Here is a 24,991-nt window from a genome sequence, read left to right as displayed (position 1 = left end):
CATTAATGAAGACTATGACAAACGAGTCAAGATAAGGCCGAAACATACTGTTCATCAAATGCATGAACGTTGTTGGGGCATTGGTCAGCCCAAAAGACATCACCAAGAACTCATAATGACCATATCAGGTCTTGAAAGCCGTCTTAAGAATATCCGAGTCTCTGATCTTTAATTTATGATAACCTGAACAGAGATCAATCTTGGAGAACACTCTCGCTCCCTCAAGTTGGTTTAATAAATCATCAATGCGAGGCAAAGGATACTTGTTCTTAATTGTTACTTTGTTCAATTGCCTATAATTAATACACATTCTCATAGTGCCATCCTTTTTCTTCACAAATAGAACCGGCGCACCCCAAGGTGACACGCTAGGTCGAATGAACCCTTTATCAAGGAGTTTTTGAAGTTGTTCTTTTAATTCCTTCAACTCCGCTCGTGCCATATGATACAGTGGAATAGAAATGGGTTGAGTCCCTGACACCAGGTCAATACCAAAATTAATATCCCTGTCCGGTGGCATGCCCGACAGGTCTGCAGGAAACACATCGGAAAAATCCCTCACAATTGGAACATAATCAATATTGGGAGTCTCAGCTCCGACATCCCTCACTAAGGCTAGATACGAAAGACAACCCTTCCTAACCATACGCTGGGCTTTCAAGAATGAGATCACTCTATTGGGAACATAATCAGTCACACATCGCCACTCAATCTGTGGCACACCCGATATAGCCAATGTGACTGTCTTAGCGTGACAGCCTAGAATAGCACGACACAAAGATAACCAATCCATGCTTTAAATGATATCGAACTCCACCATACACAATAATAAAAGATCCACACGGGTCTCCAGACCCCCAATAGTCACTACACACGACCGGTACATACGGCCTACAACCACAGTATCGCCCACCGGGGTAGATACATGAACATGTGAAGCAAGAAACTCACGGGGCGTACCCAAATAACGAGCAAAGTATGAGGACACATAAGAAAAGGTGGAACCGGGATCAAATAATACAGAGGCATCTCTGTGGCACACTGAAACAATACCTGTAATAACAACATCTGAAGCAATAGTATCGGGTCTAGATAGAAGGGCATAGAAATGGGCCTAACTACCACCGATTAACCTCCCCTCTAGGGGAACCCCTAGCTGACTAACCTTCACCCCTAGCTGGCTGGGCGGGTGGTGGTGAAGTAACTGGCACTAAAGCCGATAACTAACCCCTCTACTGAGATGAACTAGCAAGACGACGAGGGTACTACCTCCACATATGACCCATTGCACCACACTCATAACAACTCCCAGGTGCTGGAGAAGGGGACTGAAGGGAACCCCTCACACTAGAGTGACTAGCAGATGTACTCGGCATAGAAGAGCCCTGAACTGATGGAGCACGAGACGAACTCTGAGCTTGAAGGGCACTAAGTGATGACTGTCCCTGATGAGAACTGTGAGAACCATGATCCAATAATGCCCCACGATAACCTGGGCGAGCTGGCTGAGCATGCCTGAATGGACAGCCTCTGTCGTGCTAAAACTGACCCCTCGAAAGAGTACCACTGTAACTACCAGATCCTCGAGGCCTCTTGGCCTCCCTCTCCTCTCGCTCTTGGCGACGAACAGACTCAATCTCACGGGCAATATCCACAACCTCCTCGAAAGTAGCACCAATCACCCTCTCCCTGGTCATGAGAATAAGAAGTTGGTAAGTGAGGCCATCAACAAACCTCCTAATCCTCTCTCTATCTGTCGGAACCATCCAAATAGCATGACGAGCTAACTCGGAGAACCTCATTTTGTACTACATCATAGTTATCTCTCCCTAACACAACCACTCAAACTCCCTGCGCAGCTCCTCTCTGAGGGACTGCGGCACATACTTCTCCAGAAAGAGAAGGGAGAACTGCTACCAGGTAAGGGGTGTTGCACCAATAGGCCTACGCCTCTCAAAAGCCTTCCACCAAGTAAAGGCAGCCCCCGAAAACTGATAAGTAGTGAAAGTGACCCCGCTAGTCTCCAAAATACTCGTTGTACGAAGCATCCTCTGGCACTTATACAAGAAACCCTGGGCATCCTCGCACTCTGCACCACTGAAGGTCGGAGGCTGCAGTATACCAAACCTCTCCAACCTACGATGCTCATCCTACGGCATAGCAGGAACTACATAGTCTTGAGCAGCTGCAACAGGTTGGGCTGGATGTGCCCCCGGCATCTGAAGTCCCTGCACGACCAACTCAGGTGTGTGAGCGGCGGGAGTCTGATTGCCTCCCTCGGCCTAAGAAGAAGCTGCGGCTGTAGTGGCTGAAACCGCCTGAGCTAGGCTAGTGCAAACTGATAAGATTTGAGCCAAGGCCTCCTGAAGACCCGGAATCACAATGGGCACAACTGGTGCCTGAGCTGGTGCTGTAGGAGCGTCCATAACTGGGACCTAATCCTGAACAGGGGCAGCTGGTGGATCTGCAGGTGTTGCTCTAGCTGCTCTGCCCCTACCACGACCACGGTCGCGTCCTCGGCCTCTGGTGGCCATAGCTGGTGGCATTGGGAGTCGTCCACACTGACCAGTAGCGCGTGTCCTCACCATCTGTGAGAGAGTAGAACAAAAAAAGTTTAGTACTCAGATCAACAAATTCGCACGACAAGAATTTCAAGAATCTCAAGTTTTTCCTAAAGGTTCTGCAGCCTCTCGAGGATAAATATAGACGTCTCTGTACCGATCTGCGAGACTCTACTAAACCTGCTCATGACTCATGAGACCTATGTAACCTAGGCTCTGATACCAACTTGTCACGACCCTAAACCCAGGCCCGGTCGTGATGGCGCCTCTTGTGAAGACAAGGCCAGCCGACACTTCCCATTTTTCCAATTATTAACAATTAAGTATTAAGAATCAGTCGAGACATGATAAAATAATCCAAAGTAGCAATAACGTAATAAATACGCGAAAGAACAACTCAACACAGCCCGATACTGGGGTGTCACTAGTCATGAGCATCTATAAGTCATAATACAAATCCGCTAAATCTATAAATTAGTACAACTGTCTGAAAGGAGATAGAGATGATAAAGATGGAGAAACACAGGACTGCGGACGTCAAACAGCTACCTCGTGAACTCAGAATATTCGCCTGAAGCTGGAAGGATCAGCCCTCGAGAGCGGAACCAGCTATGCCTGAATCAGCACACAGGGTGCAGGGAGTAAAGTGAGTACTCCAACTCAGTGAGTAACAAATTTAAATAAAGACTGAAAGAAAAAAACGCGTAAGGCACAAAGCATTCTATAATGAAGCAGTAAAATCATTTGAAAACAACAAATCGATTAAAAGATAAGAAAAATCCTTTTTTAACAAGTAAGTAGATAGTGGACGGGAAATTAAGGAAAAATAAACATGTAAAGGTTCACCCCTCGGGCACAGTATCAACGAATCCGCCCCTCGGGCAACATCTCAGAACAGTACCAGCCCCTCGGGATCAATCTCACATTACAATGGGTACCCGCGCTCACTAGGGGTATGCAGACTCCTGGAGGGGCCCCTTACAGCCCAAGCGCAATAATAAGCCATCTCGTGGCATCAAAACTAGGCCCTCGGCCTCATATCAGTCAAGCCACCTCGTGGCGTACATATCTCAAGTCCTCGGCCTCATAATCAGTATCAAATCCTCACAACATAGACCCTCGGCCTTACTCAATCAAAATCCTCACAAGCCCCCCGGGCAATAGTAAAACAGTATTTTCCAGCCCAAACATCATTTAAAATATCATTTAAGTCTTAAAAACTGAGTAAACATGGCTGAGTATGAAAACAGTGGAAAATAACATGACTGAGTTCAAGTATAAAGTCAAAATAGTGAGGAAATAACAATAAAAAGCCCTGAAGAGTTCAAATAGTTGGCACTAGGCCCAAATATGGCATTCAGCCCAAATAATAATGATAGCAAATAGTTTTCAATCAAATACGCGGTAAAATCATCAATCGGGGCTGGCCAAGTCACAATCCTCAATAGTGCACGACCCACGCTCGTTATCGAGCGTGTGCCTCACCTCAATATAGCACTACGATGTGCAATTTGGGGTTTCAAACCCTCATAACATTATTTACAATCATTACTCACCTCGAACCGGCTAAATCTCTAGCTCGCGATGTCTTTGCCCCTCGAATCGGCCTCCACGCGCGTCGAATCTATCCAAAATTAGAACGAGGACGTAAAAATATGCTAAGGGAACGAAGCCCAAGCGAAAACAATCAATAAAGGGCACAAATCCCGAAATTACCAAAACCCAACCACCGGGCCCACGTCTCGGAATTCGATAATTTTTACATCAATAGGTTTCTTATCTCCCCATGAGTTCATACATATCAAAAGTTCTCAAATCCGACCCCAAATGGTCCTTCAAATCCACAATTAAAGGCCTAAGTTTTCAAGCCCTAGTTTCCCCAATTTTAACCTTTGATTTCCATAATTTCTAGCTCTAATCCATGAAATAATAGCATAGGAACGAGTTTTAGGTCCGATTTCCTTACCTCAATGAAGTTCTCTTGAAATCCCTCTCTCAAATCGCCCTATAAGCTCCCAAGCCGAAGTCAAAAATGGTGAAATAACTCAAATTCGCGAAATGAAATAACTTATATGTTCTGCCCAAGCCTTTCCACATCTGCGGTCCTTCAACCGCATCTGTTGTACCGCATTTGCAGTCATTATTTCGCTTCTGCGAAAATCACTTAACCGGCCACATCCGCATCTGCGATCATCAGTCCGCATATGCGACTCCGCAGATGCGATCTTCTTAGCCGCTTCTACGGTCCCTAACAAATCCCCATAATCCACTTCTGCGGCCATTCTCTCGCACATGCGGCACCGCATCTACGGTCCCCAAACCGCAGGTGCGAAAACACCAGAAGCAGCAATTTCAGCAGCTGCAATAACATCTCAACTTCTCCGTTAACCACCTGAAACAACCTCGAGGCCACCGGGACCTCAACAAAAAGCACAAAAATATCCCAATACCTTATTCAAACTTATTCCAATCATCAAAACACCTCAAACAACATTAAATCACCCAAAAAATATCGGATTCAAGCCAAACTTTCTAAAATCTTCCAAATTACGCTTTCGATCAAAAACCCAACCAAACCATGTCCGAATGACCTGAAATTTTGCACACATATCCCAAATGACACAACGGAACTTCTACAACTCTCGAAATTCCATTCCGACCCTTATATCAAAATCTCGCCTATCAACCGAAAATCGCCAAAATGTCAACTTCGCCAATTCAAGCCTAAATCTACTATGAACCTCCAAAATTCATTTTGATCACGCTGCTAAGCCACAAATCATCTCCGGAAGCTAGTCGAACCATCAGAACTCATATCCGAGCCCTCTCATACATAAGTCAACATCCGGTTGACTTTTCCAACTTAACTCACTCTAAAGAGACTAAGTGTCTCAAACCTTGCCAAATCCTTTTCGGATACGATCCGACCAACCCGATCACATATAGAACCGATAGATAAAGAAATAAGAAGCAGAAATGGGGAAAACGGAGCGGTAACTCATGAGATGACTGGTCGGATCGTCACACTAAACTACCAAGTTACTCATGAGTATCTCCACCACGTTGGACAAGCTCAAGTATTCGTTAGTTTAACTGCTCAATATACTATTTATTCTAGATCAAAACATCAAACAATAGTGATAGACAAAATCCCTCTTTCTTTTTCCAAATTAAAATTTCCAGGAAGAAGTCTAAAGCAAATGAATTTACTCAATCCTAAACTAATATGAAAAAATTGCACTAGCTTTATACCGGTTGGTATAAAGGATTTTGAGAAAATCTAAATTTGTAATAAAGTTCACTAACCTTGTGCCGTCACGACATATTTCAGGTATAAGAGCATCCAGAAAGAAGTGGAATAAATGAAGTTAACTACATTCAAAAACAACAATACAAATACAGGATACCAGATATATATGTATGGTGAGTGAAAGTAACCTTTTCTAGTTTCATCAGTTCCATTTCTAACCTTTTCCAGTTTCATTAGTGTCATTCCTGTTTCTTGTTTGATCAATTCCATTCCCTTAATGAACTATCTGCCTAATCTTTTAACTAATAAGCTATATCTTGCTAACATGAAGTGATGTAAACGAAGCATGAACGCTTCTAGTTTTTTTATTAAGTTTTAATTTGACATGATGCACTAAACTCATCATTTCTAAAACAAAGTTATGACATAATTATTTATTTTCATTAAGCGAATTTGTTTAAAAAATTCACTCCAGCATGAATATGTTGGACCTTTTCGCTATGGAAGGAGCACACTGCTCGCCTTGAAGTATTAGCACTCATAGAAGATGATGTGTTAGCAGAGCTATTAATTAGTGAGGAGGCAGCAAGTTGCCGCCTGTTTAGCTTTGTTTGCTTGTGCTAGGAGGACCTTTTTTTATCGGAGTGCATCATTCTATACAGTTCGTGTCACCTAGCCTTCTTGTCGGTATGCACTTTTTCGAAGTTTTCATTTTTATGATTTTTATTCGACATTTCAGCAACCGCTTATTCCCTGAATGTGAAATGTCAAATACATTTTGACACAACTGAACATATGTTCAACATGGCTAATATGCATGCATGTTTATATTTTCAAAAAACCTAGGCAAAAACTCATAATACCAATACGTAAGTGATGAGAGCTCATAAATTTACCTTTCGGTTAGAACGCTACTGAATAACAGAAGTACACCACAACCATACAATGGATCGCAAGAACTGCTATAATAGAAAAAATAAATTGACATGGACAACAAAGGTCAAAAAGCAAAGAGAAAATAAAAAACTGGAAAGAAAAAAAAAATCACTCAAAGACCCATGACACTCTAAAAAGGTATAGTAAAAAGTGAGGTTTGAATAAGGAAGTTTTCACTAAATAATAGGAGTAGCTGTTATTGGATACGTACAGATACATACATAAAGACATTACATCAGCACAGAATAACGTGGTCAGATTCTCTAATATGACCATTAATGATACTTCAATATTTAAGATAAGCCGCCTCGAAACTTGTCACGACCCGAATTTCTCATCATTGAGAGTCGTGATGGCACCTACTAGTGAAAGCTAGGCAAGCCAATCATTGAATTATTTACTTTTTTCTCCTTTTTAATCCTTTAACAATTAAGAGTCAATATTATATAAACAACGGAAATTAAAAGCGGAAGACTGAAACGTAATATATTAATAAAGATGTCAATACCAATCCATACATAAACTGCCTAAGACTGAAGTCAATTTCACAGACTGTCTAGGAATATTACAAATAAAGGTCCGAAAGAGTTATTACAACACTATCTCTGAAATACATAAAAGAAACATAACAAAAGGATAGAAGGAGACGCCAAGGCCTGCGGATGCCTGCAGGACTACCTTGGATCTCCGAATGGACTGAAGGCAATAACCCCAAAGCTAAGGTCCGAAAGGTGCTGCACAGGAATCAGCACACGGTGCAGAGTATAGTATCAACACAGCCGACCCCATGTGTTGGTAAGTGCCTAGCCTAACCTCGGCGAAGTAGTGACGAGGCTAGGACCAGACTACCAAATAAACCTGTGCAGTTAAATCATATACAGTGAAAAATAAAAGTAGGAATGTACAGTTAAGAATGGGAGGGGGAAACATGCTGCGGATAAACATCAAATGACAACAGAAGAACAACAGGTAAATATAAGGAACACCATAACTCAATTATCAACAAGAATCAGAAATCAAACAAGTGCACGGCATCACCCTTCGTACTTTTACTCTCGTCCTCGCCATAAGAATCAATATAATCTGCATGGCATCACCCTTCGTGATTTTACTCTCGTCCTCACCATAAAATCAATATAATCGGCATGGAATTGTACATCGTGCGGCACAGCATCACCCTTCGTGCTTTTACACTCTTCCTGACAAAATCATACACGGCATCACCATTCATGCTTTAACACTCTCTTACCAAAATAATGCACGGCATCACCCTTCGTGCTTTAACACTCTTCCTCACCCAAACAACAATCACAAAGCAATAAGGGCAAGGGAATCAACAAATTTACAATTAAATCTCGATAAGGGAACAATAGTACAACAATCATATCCCGGCAAGGGAAACAATATCAACAATAGCATCCCGGCAAAGGAGACAATATTAAACAACAACATCCCGGCAAGGGAGACAATTTCATAATTCTTTTTTCTCTTTCACACTTACTTCTCAACTCAATTCACAATTTGAGCCAATGCTCTATAAGGTTCAATTGCCACTTATACTTCCACAAATTACTTTACAACTTGAGTCAACGCTCTTCAATGTTCAAATACATATATTACTTCCACAAGCCTTGCTCACCAATAAAAATCATCACATAAAACATGAGCAATACAAATGGAGTCACATTAATCATAATATAAGACTAACGGCATGCTTGACACCAACGTATAGATACTCGTCACCATACCTATACGTCGTACTCAACAATTTAACACATAGTAAATAGGACACGACTCCTAATACCTCAAGCTAAGATTAGACCAAACACTTACCTCGATGCCGCGAACACAATTCAAGCCGCAACTATCGCTTTACCTCTTGATTCCACCACCAATTCGCTCGTATCTAGCCACAAGTTACTTAACTATATCAATAAAGGCTTAATGAATCAATTCTAATGCATGAAAATAGGTTTTTCTAAAGTTTTTCCCAAAAAGTCAAAAATTGCCCCCGGGCCCACATGGTCAAAACCCGAGGTTCGAACCAAAATCCGATTACCCATTCCCCCACAAACCCAAATATATAATTTATTTTGAAATCGGACCTTCAATCAAGGTCCAAATCCCCAAAATTTGAAAAACCTAGGTTCTCCCCAAAACACCCAATTTTCCTCACGAAAACCCTTGATTTTGAGTTGAAATCATGTGAAAAGATGTTAAAGATTGAAGAAAATGAGTTAGAAATGACTTACAATCGATTTGGAGAAGAACTTTTCTTTGGAAAATCGCCCAAGAGAGTTTATGTTTTGAAAGAGTTTGAAAAATGAAATATTTCCAGCAAAGTCATGAAGTCGCAATTGCGAACCCTTCAGAAGACTGTCCTCTTCGCATTTGCGAATATTTTTTCGCATTTGCGACCACCCCATATTTCTGAGGGGTTCGCATTTGCAAGGCAGAGGTGGCATTTGCATCTTGGGTCTTCCGCATTTGCGACCAAATGATCGCATTTGCAATTAGGCCTACCCAAGCCTTCTTTCGCATTTGCGATGCCTTATTCGCATTTGTGATCTCGCATTTGCGAGCCAGGTTTCGCATCAGACCTGCAAAATACCAGAAATTCATAAGTCCAAATTTCACTCCGTGGCTTATCCAAAACTCACTCGAGCCCTCGGGGCTCCAAACCAAACATGCATACTAACCCAAAAACATCATACGGACTTGCTCGTGCAATCAAATCACCAAAATAACATCAACAACTATGAATTTAGCATCAAAATCAAAGAAAAGTTTCAAATTTTACAACTAAGGTTCCGAATCAAGTCATATGACCTCCGTTTCTTACCAAACATTACAGGCTCAACATAAATCACATATAAGACTTGTACCGGGCTCCGGAACCAAAATACGGGACCTATACCATCAAATTCCAAACACATTTCATTTCCAAAAACTCATATATATTCCAGAAAATAATTTTCTTTAAAAATTTATTTCTCAGGCTTGGGACCTCGGAATTCAATTCCGGACATACGCCCAAGTCCCATATTTTCCTACGGACCCTCCGGGACCGTCAAATCACGTGTTCGGGTCCGTTTACCTAAAATGTTGACCGAAGTCAACTTTAATTCATTTTAAAAGCAAAATTTATCATTTTTCACAGATTTTCACATAATGGCTTTTCGGATACGCGCCCGGATTGCGCACGCAAATCGAGGTGAAACAGAAAGAAATTTTTTAAGGCCCTGGAACATAGAATTTATTTCTAAAACGAGTGATGACCTTTTGGGTCATCACAAAAATAATTTCAAAAGTACAAACTTTAAATTAAGAACTTTTCACAAAATATAGTTTTGCGACTTTGTTATAATAAGTAAAATTCAGTCACCATACATGGTAACTATGTAAATTTTCCGGCAGAGGAGACATTAAAGGTCCTAAAAGCGGGGCTATTATGCATTCAGACTTCTGTCTCTTTAAGACTCTCAATGATTCAAGTCGTACAAATTTTAACATGTGAAGATCATTAAATTTCAGAACCATGTCAACCACCTTTTTAAACTCAAGTTTATTAGCTGCCGGCTTTCTCAAATCCGGCATAAGAAGTTTAGTGGTAACACGAAATCAAAAAATTCCAAAACTGAGCATGCGTCGAGTTTAAAAATGTCTTTTTATCGTTCGATTTAACACACACAATTGAAAGCAAGAAGTATGCGAAGAACCAAGAAAACCAAAAAAATCCAAATTCAGCACGCTTCGAGTTTAAAAATATTTTTTTATCGTTCAATTTAACACACACAAACTATGGAGTTGCAAAATTAAAATTCATGAACAGAACCCAATGAAGATGGAGCACAGATTAGAAGAAGAGAATGCTATATTGACTTTTCACTGTTGAATTATTTTTCAATATGGACGTTTATTTGGGCCTCCTTGATACTGAAGTTGAAGCTGCCAGGTGTGTAATTGCGGTGCCTAATTTATTCTTGTTTCTCTACTATTAATTAGTTGTATTTTCACTAAAATTAAACTACTAACTTATTAGAGGGTGAGGGCCTTAATTATTTGTCATTGTTGGGAGCTAAAGTTCACACTCTTTTCTTTCTTCTTTAACAGGGCTTATGATAAAGCTGCTATCAAGTGTAATGGGAAGGATCCATTTGCTAACTTTGATCGTAGCATTTATGAAAATGAAGTTAACTCAACTGATTTAACAGAACGCATGAACAAATACCTAAAATTTTCTTTCTTTTAATTAGGCTTAACACCTATACCAGTATCATTAACGGACTGAAATTTGCATGTGGGTTAAAACTAATTGAAAGAGCAAAAGAATGAAAAACAAATATTGAAGTACAAAATTGAAGTTGAAGAGGGCACAAAAGAAGCATGAACAGAGCCGATGAAACTTGAGTAAGCACTGTAACACTATACCCAAAAATTTCTTCTTTCAATTTAGACTTAATACCCATACCAGTATCATCAATGGACTGGGAATCTCAACTAAAAAAATTGCATGTTGGGTGAAACTAATTAAAAAGGCAAAAGATGGAGAAACAAATACAAAAACAAACCTACAAAATTGAAGTTGAAGAGGAAGGGATTGTTTTCTATATCAGATGTTTAGCAAAAATCATGGGCAAAATTGATTAAAATCTTACCTGCAAGTAGAAGAAATTTGAGGAAGAGAATCGGAGAAGTTTATTACAACGCTAAGCATATTTTACTCAATTGGAGAAAACCTAATATGCTTCTTAAAACAGACATGGGATCATCTAAAAATTACACATAGTGGTTGTGTAGAAACATTAAGACACGTACATAATTAATTTGTAGATTTGATATGAAATGACATAAATACCCTCAAGCTTTTCCAAAAAGACTCTTAGGCACATAGGTCGAAACCACCGGCCTTTCTAATATATTAGTGAGTGTTTGCCCGGGCTAAGCCCGGGCCCAACAACTTTTATTTACAAAAGTAATATAAATTTTATACACTTTTTTGATTACCGAATGTAAATAGTTAATCCTTTAAGGAGTCGTTAATTGCATAATTTCAAAAAATAAGGTATAAGTTATCCCGACACTAATTACTCTACCCTCTATGAGGTATAAGTTATCCAGGTGCTAATTTACTAACCAAACAAAGTATAAGAAACATCTATCGATCAGCAATAATTAAAAAAAATTACTACCAGAATATAATAGCAAATGGTTGGTGACAAATGATCACTTTTTCTCTGCAAAAGGTGTTTGTTAAATGAAACTGATGTCAAGGAGTTTGGATCGGTGGTAATGATCTTGATCTTGTTCTAGCTTTCTTTGTGTTAGAAAATCTGAACCACAAAGAGAAGTACAACTTTTTATTAGCAGTTGAAGATTTGGAGCTGCAACGCCACAGAAGAAATAACTTCAGCTGAGATTTGAAAATTTGACAATGACCTGAACTTATTTATACCTTAAAGATCATCAAATTGTAAGACAATAACATTACTTTGTGAAAGTTATATGCCAAATAGATCGGCGCTCTTTCTATGTAGCCAGAAGCAGAACACCAAAACTTTTTGGCAAGGAGATGTTGACAATATAATAGAAAACGGGAATGGAAAATAGTATCAATTAATCAGTTTTATGATACTAACTATTAAATCCAACTATGAATCTACAGTTATCGCTTCATATTATAATTTGTTTTGCCAATATGAACTATTTCTATAAAGAACCATATAAATCTCTTTTCTGCAGTAGTTTTAGTGTAGTTCTTGAATATATATGCTTTTCACGACAAAAAGATTAATCTGATGCGATTTAGCAGACCATAGTAACAAAATATCTTGAGATTCAAATCAAAAAAGATTTGGCTAAAAATGTAGGAAATACTCTTTTGTTAAAGTTTACATGTAGTTTCCCAGTATGTATGTTTTTCATGACAAAAAGATTAATCTCGTGTGATTTAGCGCCGGGTCAAATTTGTAAGTCGAAAGTCCACAAACAAATTAAGAGAGAGAGAGAGTGTACCTTGTTGTTTATCAAGAATAACCAATATGATGTTCCATACAAATTGGAAAACGAATATAAGCATCTACCAAAGTCCACGAAGAACAATGTGAAATAAAGAATCAAACAGAGCTATTAAAAGTTGGAAAAGCTTGGAAATAAATTAAGATAATACAGTAATTTTCTTTTACCAAGAATTGACTGGTGCTAACAGAAATAGGTAAGTAATTAAGATAGCGTATGAAAAGACGAATTACCTCGAGAAATTACGTAAAATGCAATAGATAGAGAATTCACAGTTGAGATACCTTTATTTTCCTAAGCCTCAAGTTTTTAGTGATTCTTCCACAATGAGGTCAAATGTCAAAAGAAACAATCTTTGACCGGATGTACAAACTGCAAGAGATACCAAGAATTTAAATCAGATAAATTCTAAGAAAAGAATGGAGCTTTAAACAAATGGAAGCACAAATATTTTTTTACTTCACTATTGAGGCAATCTTTCTAAAGATCAAATCAGAAGGTTTATACAGCAAAATGTCAAGCGGAGTAATTGCAGTAATTATTTGTATGCTAAAGTTAGCAGCAGCAAAATAGATATGTGAAATTAGTGCACAAAGCAAAGTATAGCTCTATTGTAATCAACTAACTTCATTTCCAGATCAATATGTTCCTAACTACCATATAGAAAGCAGCAATAATCAGTTAGCAGAGTATTTGATATTCACTAAGCTGAGGCTATTTTAATCGAATGGCCTTCTTACTCTTCGGTTGTGGCAGCACACATGTACTGCAGTTTATAAATTCATACACAAACGTAAATCTTACTTGTTTTATTTTGTTAGTATAAGCTGCATATATAATAGTAATAAAGTTGTACGAAGTACGAACATATAGCAAATCTGAGTCAGCAGAATGTACTGCTAATGGTACAATCACCTAAACTTATTTATAGCTTAAACATCATAAACCTATAATCCCGTGAGGCAAAGTGGCTTCAGTTGAGAATTTAACGCAACTGCATTCATAACTCTCATAATTGCCTTTGATATAGCAAGCTCCCACCCACTCGCCTTATCAGTCCCTAATTGCAACACGGAAAACCTAAGCTAATTGGTTCCCGTGAGGAACATATTGTACATACGTAGTTTTGGACTATTTGCTAGAAACAAATAAGTTTAATCAAATTTATCCCTTCAGTAAATCATTACGAACTCTAACTAATAAACTTTTTGAAAATAATGAAATTTATAAATAATGCAAACCTTTTGAAAATGATGCGGTAGAAAGATCAGTATCAATAGTGTATTATTTGAAAATCATGCTCGATCCCTCTTTTTCTCTGTCATTTTTTCAGGTCAAGTGAACCCAGATAACGTGAACTACACTTAAAGTGAGCTCGGAATATGAACTTATTTGAATGATCGGGAATTATTCTATGAACTTTATCTCTTTAATTTTAACGGTATCCAAAATATTATTTGAAGAAAAATAATATCAAAATGTAACCAAATTATAGCCATGAAGACAACTTAAGGAAAAAAGGACCAGATATCACATATGTCAAACATTATAACTTTTGGTAATACGAATGTATCACTTCACGGAAGTCAAAGTTGTAAGCACAAACAAAGATCATAAATATCAAACAGAGCTTCTTTCATACCTGTAACATAATTTGGTTGACATTGGAATAGAGCTTCTAAACAATGTTATGATGGCCGCATGATGACTTCATTATCTGGCATAAAAGAGAAGTTGTGGGGAATTTTTGAAGCAACAACGGCGCACTGCTGCTTTTCAGCTTGCTTCTCCTCATGCAAAATAAATAGGCTATCTTTTTCAAAGCATCAACCCGCAGGGCGAGACTTGGTATTACTTTTCTGAAGAGATGAATTTCTGTTGGCAGCTCGAGAATAAGTGATGTTATCAAGTATTACCAACAGCAAGATGAAACTATTCTGAGTTACATAGGATTAGGTACAGATTTGTTTGGGTTCAGTACTTGATATCCAATTCCAAATCCAGTAGTAGCTGAATTTGCATCCAAAAGTCCCATGCAACTACATTTGAATCCAGTAGCATTTGCGACACTATCAGTGAAAATATAGAATAAATTGTAAATCTTCAAGCAGATTGAGGCAACGTTAGCAAGTATTAGATGCCTACTGCTTTACATAGAGGCCCTCGACAATCTGTACAAGAATATAATATCTTAATATATATCTATAAGAAGAAAAAAAAAAACAGCACAATGGAATCAATCATATGATAAACTCATCATATTCGCGACCAGTCTCACATAAATGTAACAAAAAGCACCCCAGGTACTTCGAAGAATGAAAAGAAAAATAAGAAAATGCAACCATCATTTCTATATAAAGAATCGAACTTCAATGATGTATGCACTTACATGTATAAGCTTTGCTTCATTTTGCTATTATGGTGCTGTTACAAGTAATCTCTTCAAGTTCACTTCAGTTTTGCTCAACCCCATGACACTCCTCTAAAATACTCTCTGCCAATAGAATCAAGAAAGTCAATGTTTCAGACCTCAACTGTTATCTAGTGAAAAATGTACAACAATATGCCAACTTTCTACTCATCAGAACAGATTTCTTTCTTCAATATATATATATTTCATGGTCTAGCTCTATCAGACACTTTTAGACATATTCTTCAAATTTTAAAATTACCAACTAAAAAGAAGTGTACATAGTCGTAGTTAAAAAGTTCTTCTTTTTCCTACTTCAATTGCTCAAATAATCAAATATTCATGTATTTGTAATTCAAAACAAAGTAATAACTGAAACAGTATACTATAATCAACTCCAGTACATTGCAAATGCACAATGGGTCAACAAAATGAAAAAGAACCTACTTGAATGCATATTATAATCAACTCCACTAATTGTCAATCCAATCACAGAGTAGCCAATAACATGTTCGTTATAATCAACCACTAAAACTGGATTACCATCCAAGGATTTTTAGCTGATGACCATATCAAAGCATAAGCAAATTTTCAATTGTAGATAACATAGTAAAATTAAGACTAAGAGAATCAGAAGCCGTGTAGTTTGTATTCGAGTTACCGAGCTAACTAATTTGCCCCAGCGTCTTCATTTTGACGTTTCTTTTACTTCATTTCTTGAGTTGAAAGCTATTGTGTTGGCAACTGGAATAAGAAAGAAAAAAGGTTACACAGAATACTTTGTCAAAAGTAAAACATGGAAACATGTGCATACAAAATAATGAAGTACGGAAAGAACAGAAAACCTAGAGGATCATCTTATGTCGAAAACATCAGCTAGTTGCCTTTTGAATGATTTCATCATAAACAATGTTACATGTAGAATGATCATCATCGCTTGTTGGCATAGGTGGTCGAATCAGCAACTTTATATAGTTCGAACTTTTAGCTCTCGATAAAGCAACATAAAGTTGACCATGTGAGAATACAGGTTCCCGCAAATAAATCCCTATAAAATCTAATGTCTGACCCTGTGCTTTATTTATAGTCATAGCAAAGCACAATCTTATTGGAAATTGTATTCTTTTAAATGGAACGGGCATTTTTTCATCTTGTGATGATAATAACGGTATTCTCGGTATAAATACATGCGTATTTTTGAAGTCACCTGTTGAAATCTTAGCACTTGTCACATGGGTTTTAAAATCACAACTGGTTAGTCGTGTGCCATTACATAAACCTTCATATGGATTTAAGTTACGCAATAACATAATTGGGAAATTTTCTTTCAAAGGTAATTTATAAGGAGGCAAACTTGGAGGATTTAAACTGTGTAATAAATCTTCAAATTGTGTTTGATTATCAATTCAGTGGTCTCATCAATGCCGACAAATGTTCTTACTTTGTCATTGATTTCATTAGCAAAATCATTTTTTGTAGTCAAAATTATACGAGAATTTGTACACAATGTGTTGGAGTTCAACGAATTCAAATTTGGATATGTCACTGTGAATAGCTTATCTAAAGATTCTCTTTCGGTTGTGAAAGGGATAACAAAAGAATCAGAAAATTTAATCTTATTTGTTGAGCTAGTTTGTTCTTGTCCATTCCCAATTCTCATCAAATAATCACAAAACGGAGGATCTATTTTTGCTCTCATATTCTCAGACAATTGTATTTTTCAAGTTCATACCAAATTCTAGAATATAACAAACTTTCATTGATGAAATCTTCTTTCTTTCCATTTCGTACAACAGGAAGAGTTTGTCTAAAGTCACCTCCTAAGACAACGACTTTCCCACCAAATAAAATATTTGTATTCATGAGATCTTTTAGAAGCAAATCAAAAACTTCTACCATTCTTTTATTTGCCATAGATACTTCATCCCATACAATCAATTTTGCATCTCGTATTAAACATGCTAGTGCACTTTGTTTGCTAATGTTTCAACTGGAATGTTCATCAATATCAATAAGAATTTTAAAGCGCGAGTGTGCAGTACGTCCACCGGGGAGAATAGATGCAGCAACACCTGAAGTAGCTGTTGCTAAAGCTATATATCTCATAGATCGTACAGTTGCTAATAAAGGACGGTATAAAAAAGCTTTTCTGGTTCCTCCTGGACCATCAGACAAAGAAAGCACCTGCTTTGTTCGAAAATATTCTATCAGTAATCATATTATATGCTATCAGTTGTTTCTTGTTTAATCTCATATGTAATAACATGTCTTCTTCACTTACAGTAATAGATTTTTCAAAATGAACTTCTTTTGCCTCTTTTGCTGATGTTGAAGGCCGAACAGTTTCTGGTATGAGTTCATACTCATTCACATCGTGGCCCATAGAATGTAAAATATCGTTGATATGATTCAAAGCTTGGTATCATATTTCCTTTCTTTCATTAGTTTGTAGTACTTTATAGTCTTTGGTCATTGACTCTTCAAATTGCTCCCATAATTGTCTTGGATTGGTAGGATTACAATAGACCAGTAATGTAGCAAATAAACGCCTTAGGCTATATGACATCTGATAACTTGCTGCTTCAGACATGCATCCTATCAAACTATTATTACAACGTAACAATCCTCTTTTCTCCACGGACTCTCTAAAAGTACTATAAAGTTCTCTGTTTACTGTCAAAAGATCGTTATATGATTTCGGTCCGCGCACATGCATTAGTAGTAATCTGAGATAATATTGTTCACCTTCTGTTGGATGACACGTTACGATTTGACCAATTACAGAGCGTTGTTTTCGAAGTGCCCAGAATTTGCCACTCTACGACCACACAAAGTATTCAGGGAATTCCTTGTACAGTAAATTCAGCTCTATAGCATCTTCATTAGTTTGGTTCCTATAGAAGAATTCTGTTAACATAATTTTCTTGATCATCGGATTGTTCACGATCGTATTTATATCAACATTGCTCTTAAAGGAAACAAATTGTTTGCCTTCAAGATGTAGCTGAAGACGATAAATGCTTGGAGATATTTTACTAATAGAAAAACCAAAGAGACGTCATAAGGCTTCGGGAGGTGATACCCATCTGGCAGTCCGGTATTCTTTTACTTCATCTATTTCTGTGTTTGCATCATTATTTTGCACAGTGAATACAATTTTATCATGTCCTTTACAAATATACTTATAAAGATATTTCATGACTTTGATATAAGAGCAAACTTCAATATTTATGTGACAATTGTATTTTCCAAGTAAATATGGATTGTATGAACAACCCAAGATTATATAAATCTTTCCCTCTCACATGCACGACTTCCCCTGTGTTTCGTCTTCTATATATAGGATACAAATCATTTCCTTTTGATGTTTGATCAACAAACTTTTGTGGGTATTTGAATTTGCAGCAACCTTTTTTCATACAACAATTTATCGGGTTTAAAATACCACAAAGGCCGTGCATCATATGCTTAAGAACAAGTTTGTGTAAATTTGGTTCTCTATTACTATCTGGTAATTCTGCTCTAATTATATCATCATATGCCTCAGTTGTCAATAGTTTCTGCTCATTACTTAAAATAATAAGAAAATGAGCATGGGGTAAGCCTCGTTTTTGAAATTCTACAGTATACATAAAAGCAGCAACTTTTCCAAAAATATTTCGTTTTAATATATCTGTCTTTAGCTCTTCTATTTTGGCTCGAAACGCTCGACTAATCAAATCAGGTCTATTTTGTGCCTCATCACTTGATGATAAATGTTCTTTTATTTCCATCCAAGATGAGTTACATGTCATAGTTATAAATAGATCAGGTTTACCAAAATGTTGTACTAACGCAATAGCATCCATGTAACGCTGACGCATATCTCTAGGGCCACCTATAAAGGAATTTGGTAGAAATGTTTGTTTTCCAACATTGGAAGCATCCCTTTCACCAAGTCGTAATACATAAAGAAGTCCTTGCAATACACTCATTCTAAACAAATCTTGATTGAACGAACCAAAATCCAATCTTTGTGTCTCTAATTTTATATACTCATCAACTGAATATTGCTGAAATAATCTCCTTGTATGTAGAATTTCATCTTCATCATCATTTCTCATTTGGAGCTTATAACAGTAGTATTCACGAACTGAAACAACATCTCTTTTGCGTTTTCCTTGTTCAAGATTTTGAGTTTCCATATCAAATATCCATCAACAGAGCTAAAAAAATTTATATTTGGCAACTGTTCAGAATCAAATAAGGTGCGATTTCTAGGAATATTTTCTGGTTGGCGAAACTTTTTAATACCACAATGACATCCGCCTTGGCCAAATGGAAATAACAACGGGTACTGTAAAGGATCATAACATCCGAAATAATAGTTTACTTTATGTGTGCTATCGCTATGAGTATAAATTTGAACATGCGGTGCATGAGTAGCATCATTATCATTTTTATCAACCCATATTGCTGCGATCTTAGTTGTAGTCGGCAGATTATATACTAGTTGATCCAATCCAGCATCACAATTCAATGCAATATGAAAGTTTTGCAAGTTTGGAATAGCTGTTAAAGATCGCAGAAAAATTGAGTATGGATTATCTTTTAGTATGTCCATTAGTTCTTTCACTATTAATTCATTTATTTTGTCGGAACAAGCCATTCTACTTCCAACCTCGTTGTCATTATCATAAAAGTACAGTTGTAAGTTTCTCGGCCTTCTCTCTCTAGGATATAAATCATCTATAAAGTGATACATTTGTCCCTGAACTCTGAATGTATATATATCACGATTTCTCTTCGCTAAATCTTTGTCATAAGTGGCACCCAGTGAGGTAAAAGCAAACAGATCGTTATATGTTCTAATATATGTCTGAAAGTGTTTGGATTTTGCACAAGTTCCTGTATATAAATTTCTCAATCTAGGTGGCATTCTCTCAGAAGTTAACCTAACTGAACCGCAGCCACAACAAAATCCAGGTGATTCGTATTGAAATTTTTTGCGAAGCAGAATTTACAGTTAGGAACTTTTTTTAATGGCACATAATCAAGGCATAATCGGATAATATTAGTCATATTTCTCTTATTCTTTATGTGACCTGCATATATCAAACAACCTTAAGGAATAGAAAAGAAGAAAACAAGGAACAACATAGTTATAGTGTTTTGTTGATACTAACCATCGACCAGGATTGTTTCAGTATTTGGACCGCTTGATTTACCTGAAGTACTTGATGTCAAACCTGGTTCAAGATAGTTGTTGATTAAATGTTTGCGCATAGTAAACGAAGAAAAATAAATGATCATAACAGATTTATAGGCTTACCATTTTCAAAAGTAGAAATAGAATGAATCACATTTTTCCCTTTGTCAAGCACATTTAGTGGCGTAAAAACCTCACGATCAGTTGCAACTGCAGTAAAATATAATTTGTAAACATAGAGATTTCAGGAGCGTAACCATTGTGCACACATAGTCATATAGAAGACACATATGTGAGGAAATAAGGAATAATGAATTTGATATTCTAACCTCTTTTGGAAATAGAACAAGAGCCTCCAACAATAACATTATCCTGAATTGCACACATTGATTCAGCAAGATTAATAGATTTTATACTTCCAAGAAGACGATTAGTTGTCGCCTCTCTCTTTTTGAGGCGGCGTTGCAGTAGAAGTGTGTTCTTTTTAGCCGTGGCCATGTCACGATAGAGTTCACGCCACCTGGCATTCTTATCATAAGAATCTGTTGTTATGCAAGGTTGTTTTCTTTTTTGTTGACGATCCATTCACGAAGAAATTTAAGTTTTATAAGTGTTAGCTAATCACTTTTGCAACCTACAATAAAATTATTTTTTTATTAGTTTGAAACAAAGACAAAGCCCATACATGAACATTGGTGTATATTATTTTCTACAAATATTTAAAAGGGAACAACAGATAACATTTAGTATACTAATACATGACAGCAAAACATAAAGAGCAAAGGCATGTAATTTCAAGGCTGCACCTTTTTTCAATAAGAAGTTTACACAAATATTATATCAAGGACGATGGAGAGCAGCGAAGCAGATTTTTCAGAATGGTGAAAAAATCTACATTAGATCCCAAATAAGGCAAAATCGTAAGAAGTCAAATATTGTTGGCCAAAGAAAATTAGCTCAGCTTGTGATTAATTAATCATCTGCTATTTAGATATACTTAATACGAACAATAAGCTTCATACATATTGTACTCTACATAATTCGCAAAACGATGAAGAGAAATGTACATTAGAGTCAAATAAGGCAAAAGCATAACAACCAGCTTTGTCATTAGTATAATAAAGCAGTAGCAGAGTTTTAGTTCTCCTTTGTTTAAACAAAATATGTGTAGGACACCCCCTCCCCTCCCCAGTTAATTCTCATATGAAAATCCTTATTTCTCAAGAAACTGTTGAACAAAAATTAAAGACGAATCACAAGGATTTGAGAAGAAAAGAAAATGATGGTTGAGAAAGAAGATTTGGGCTTGAGTCTTATCCTTAGTTTTCCAAATAATAACAAGAATAGTACAACAAATAATCCTTTATATCATCAGCTCAATATCATGCCTTCATCTTTGCCTTTTAATCTCTTTCACAAAACCTTTTGGACTGATTCTTTCCCTTTTACAGGTATTTTGTTTTTATTATTACTTATTTACACTTCATTTTTGCATGTTTTCTCAAATCTCATCTTTTCTTTCATTAATCTTCAGATCTCGCTAAAATCTCACCTTTCTTTAAACGTTTTCTCCTTTTTATCTACTCTTTTACCCAAAAAGTTGAAGACAAAAATGTGTTTGATTTTGTCTATTAGATTTTTCAATGATTTGTATTAATTTTTTTTCATTATCATTGTAAGTTTAAATAGTTCAGGGCTAAAGAGTTACCATTTTCACTGTATTATCATTAATAATTATTTCAGAGATCACAATGACAACAAATACAAAGATTATAGGATAAAATGTACGTTAAAAGCAACTATTACATTAGTTTTGACAGTCACCTAATATTTATAGCTTAAAGATTGCCAATCAACTATGAGACGATGACATTATTTTATAAATTTTATACACCAAATGCAGATTTGTGCTTTTTCCTTAGCCAAATCTGTTGGAAGAACCAGTAATAAAACTTAAGTGATTCTTACCGCATCTAATATGTGTACATTGGAGTAAATTACTTTGTTAAGTTGACAATCGTCTGAACTTATTTATAGCTTAAAGATCATCAAATTGTAAGACAATAACATTACTTTGTGAAATTTAGATACTAAACACAGATCTGCGCTCTTTCATTGCAACCAGAAGCAAAAAAAAGAAAAACTTTTCAGAAACAGGAATAGAAAACAGTATCGATTAATCAGTTTTATGACACTAACTATTAAATCCAACTATGAATCTACAGTTATCGCTTCATAAAGGTAAAATCATTCCAACACCTTTAAAAGTATAAACAGATACATCAACATAACTGAACACACTAAATGATTCAAGAACAACATCAGCAACAACTTCAAATATCCTAGGTTTTTCTGGACGGATGAGAAAGAATGATGCACGAATAATTTAATCAGCTTAAACAATTTATATGCAGCAGCTATTCCGAAAATCAAGAAAACAAGAAACTAAAACTCACCTTATACTATACAATCAAGGCGAATTAACTATCCGGGAAGAGAGAATACTAAAAGAAACAAGGGGAATTGTAAAAAAGAGGTGAGCAGCGGCGGAAATTTGGAGGAAGAAACCAAGCGTAAAGACTGGGAAAATTAGGTGGAAACAGATATGTTCATTTGAGCAGGGTAAAGTGTAAAGCAACGTGTCAAAACTAAAGTAGGGTTAACACGTGATTTATGCCAAAATATTTGTAGTTTTTCAAAAATACTCTCGGACGACCCCAAGCTCCTTAAACTGTCGCTTATTAATAAGGGGAATAGTAAAGTAAAGTAATATGAAGGTTTGATTGTGTAATTGAAACACCTAAAACTTTTCTATTGTTGAAAAGTGGGTAGACTTTCTTTCTTATAGAGATTGTGTACTTATTTTTCTACAAACTTGTCACTATCCAGATTTTTCATCCTCGGGAGTCGTGATGTGCCTACTAATGGGAGCTAGGCAAGCCAAATCTTAACTACCTACTACACTTTCATATTGCTTCATTTTAACAAACAAAGGCGATAACATGATAACAGCGGATTTTTAAGTAAATAAGCGGAAGTCAACAATTATAAAATTTAAAACTACGTCTATTACAACTTTTAAACTATAATTACCCCAAAATTTGGTGTCACAGTATCATAGATTGTCTAAGAGTTACTACATACAAGGTCTGAAGAAATAACAGCACACCGTTTCTGAAGTATGAAAAATGAAACAGGAAATAGAGATAGAGGGAGACGCCAGGGCCTACGGACGCATGCAGGTCTACCTTGGGTCTTCGAATGGACTGAAGGAAGCCCTCCAACTACTATCCGAAAGCTGTTCCGGGATATGCATACAGTGCAGAGTGTAGTATCAGCACAACCGACCCCATGTGCTGGTAAGTGCCTGGCCTAACCCCGGTGAAGTAGTGACGAGGCTAGGACCAGACTCCAGATAAACTTGTGCAGTTATATAACATATGGCGGAAAAGTAACAAGTAATAAGCAATTAAAGCTGGGGAAGAGGAACATGCTTCGGGGTAGCTGACAAAACAAAATAACAAGAAATAGCAAGGAAGCTAACAATATAACTTCTAACACCGATAAAGAAAAGTAAAGACAACTTTCACTTTCAGTTTCCATCTTATTGCAGGCGTGCAACCCGATCCCATTTCTCATATCTTGTGGTAGGCGTACCACCTGCTCCCATTTTATCATATCTTATGGTAGGCATACCACCCGCTCCCATTTCATAATATCTTGTGGTAAGCGTACCACCCGCTCCCATTTCATAGTTCATCACACAATCACAAGAAATCCCGGCAAGGGAACATAAGTAATATAATAACTTCCCGGCAAGGGAACAAAAGCAATATAATAATTTCCCGGCAAGGGAACAACAATATCGAAATAGTCATCCTGACAAGGGAGAATCAGCTATAATCAATCTCACTTAGCTGGTACTCAGTTCAATTAATGGAAATGCTCAATCATAGAAGATCATTAATTAAAGAATACAAGGTGTCATTCAAGAACACAATAAGTTTCAATTTAAGACCCACGGTCATGCTTGACACCAATGTATAGATACTCGTCACCATGCCTATACGTCGTACTCAATAAGAAGCAAGTAGAAAATATGACTCAACTCCTAATCCCTCAAGCTAGGGTTAGACCAAACACTTACCTCGATGCCTTGAACACCACTCAAGTCTCAATTATAGCTTTACTCCTCGATTCCACCACCAATTCGCTCGAATCTAATCACAAGTTACTTAATTACATCAATAAGTGTTAAATGAATCAACCCCAATACATGAAAAATGAGTTTTCTAAGGTTTTACCCAAAATTCAAAAATCACCCCCAGGCCCACGTGGTCGAAACCCAAGGTTCGGACCAAAACCCGATTACCCATTCCCACACGAATCCAAATATATAACTTGTTTTGAAATCAGACCTCAAATTGAGGTCCAAATCCCCAATTTTAGAAAACCTAGGTTCTACCCAAAAACCCAATTTCCCCCATGAAAATCTTTAATTTGAAGTTGAAATCATGTTAAAAGATGTTAAGGAGTGAAGAAAATGAGTTAGAAATCACCTACCAACGTTTTGGAGAAGAAAGAATGTTTGAAAAATCGTCACTTATGTTTGTTTTTTTGGGTTTTGA

General features: G+C 36.9%; 2 protein-coding genes across 14 annotated transcripts; both read right to left on the bottom strand.

The window, feature by feature from the left end:
- Positions 1–7,207: 7,207 nt before the first annotated feature.
- Positions 7,208–23,071, bottom strand: LOC107791865 (uncharacterized). Of its 13 annotated transcripts, XM_075239988.1 has the most exons (12): positions 22,820–23,071; positions 20,693–20,997; positions 20,487–20,573; positions 20,341–20,403; positions 15,837–15,919; positions 15,155–15,259; positions 14,408–14,834; positions 11,940–13,137; positions 9,000–9,347; positions 8,581–8,653; positions 7,795–7,946; positions 7,208–7,605 (listed from the first exon to the last, which is right to left on the bottom strand). In XM_075239988.1, exons 2-5 carry the CDS (start codon positions 20,946–20,948, stop codon positions 15,864–15,866), a joined length of 462 nt encoding a protein of 153 aa, XP_075096089.1. In that variant the 5' UTR covers positions 20,949–20,997; positions 22,820–23,071; the 3' UTR covers positions 7,208–7,605; positions 7,795–7,946; positions 8,581–8,653; positions 9,000–9,347; positions 11,940–13,137; positions 14,408–14,834; positions 15,155–15,259; positions 15,837–15,863. The 13 variants fall into 13 exon arrangements, with proteins under 13 accessions (XP_075096089.1, XP_075096090.1, XP_075096088.1 ...); XM_075239989.1 differs by lacking the exon at positions 7,795–7,946; XM_075239987.1 differs by lacking the exon at positions 7,208–7,605 and having other exon boundaries at positions 7,724–7,946.
- LOC107791864 (uncharacterized) lies at positions 15,926–20,334 on the bottom strand. The gene is made up of 2 exons (XM_016614010.2): positions 17,457–20,334; positions 15,926–17,359 (listed from the first exon to the last, which is right to left on the bottom strand). Exon 1 carries the CDS (start codon positions 19,357–19,359, stop codon positions 18,397–18,399), a length of 963 nt encoding a protein of 320 aa, XP_016469496.2. The 5' UTR covers positions 19,360–20,334; the 3' UTR covers positions 15,926–17,359; positions 17,457–18,396.
- Positions 23,072–24,991: the final 1,920 nt, after the last annotated feature.

This window comes from Nicotiana tabacum, chromosome 20, assembly GCF_000715075.1.
Source record: "Nicotiana tabacum cultivar K326 chromosome 20, ASM71507v2, whole genome shotgun sequence".
In the NCBI taxonomy this organism is placed as follows: Eukaryota; Viridiplantae; Streptophyta; class Magnoliopsida; order Solanales; family Solanaceae; genus Nicotiana; species Nicotiana tabacum.
This window is presented reverse-complemented; position numbering and strand designations above follow the sequence as displayed.

Coding starts and splice junctions, on each gene's coding strand:
- LOC107791864 (XM_016614010.2), bottom strand. CDS start 19,359: ATGGAAACTCAAAATCTTGAACAAGGAAAACGCAAAAGAGATGTTGTT.
- LOC107791865 (XM_075239988.1), bottom strand. CDS start 20,948: ATGGATCGTCAACAAAAAAGAAAACAACCTTGCATAACAACAGATTCT. Junction 20,574..20,692: donor TTGTTCTATTTCCAAAAGAG/GTTAGAATATCA, acceptor ATTTTACTGCAG/TTGCAACTGATCGTGAGGTT. Junction 15,920..20,340: donor TGAAACAATCCTGGTCGATG/GTTAGTATCAAC, acceptor TTCTTATTCCAG/TTGCCAACACAATAGCTTTC.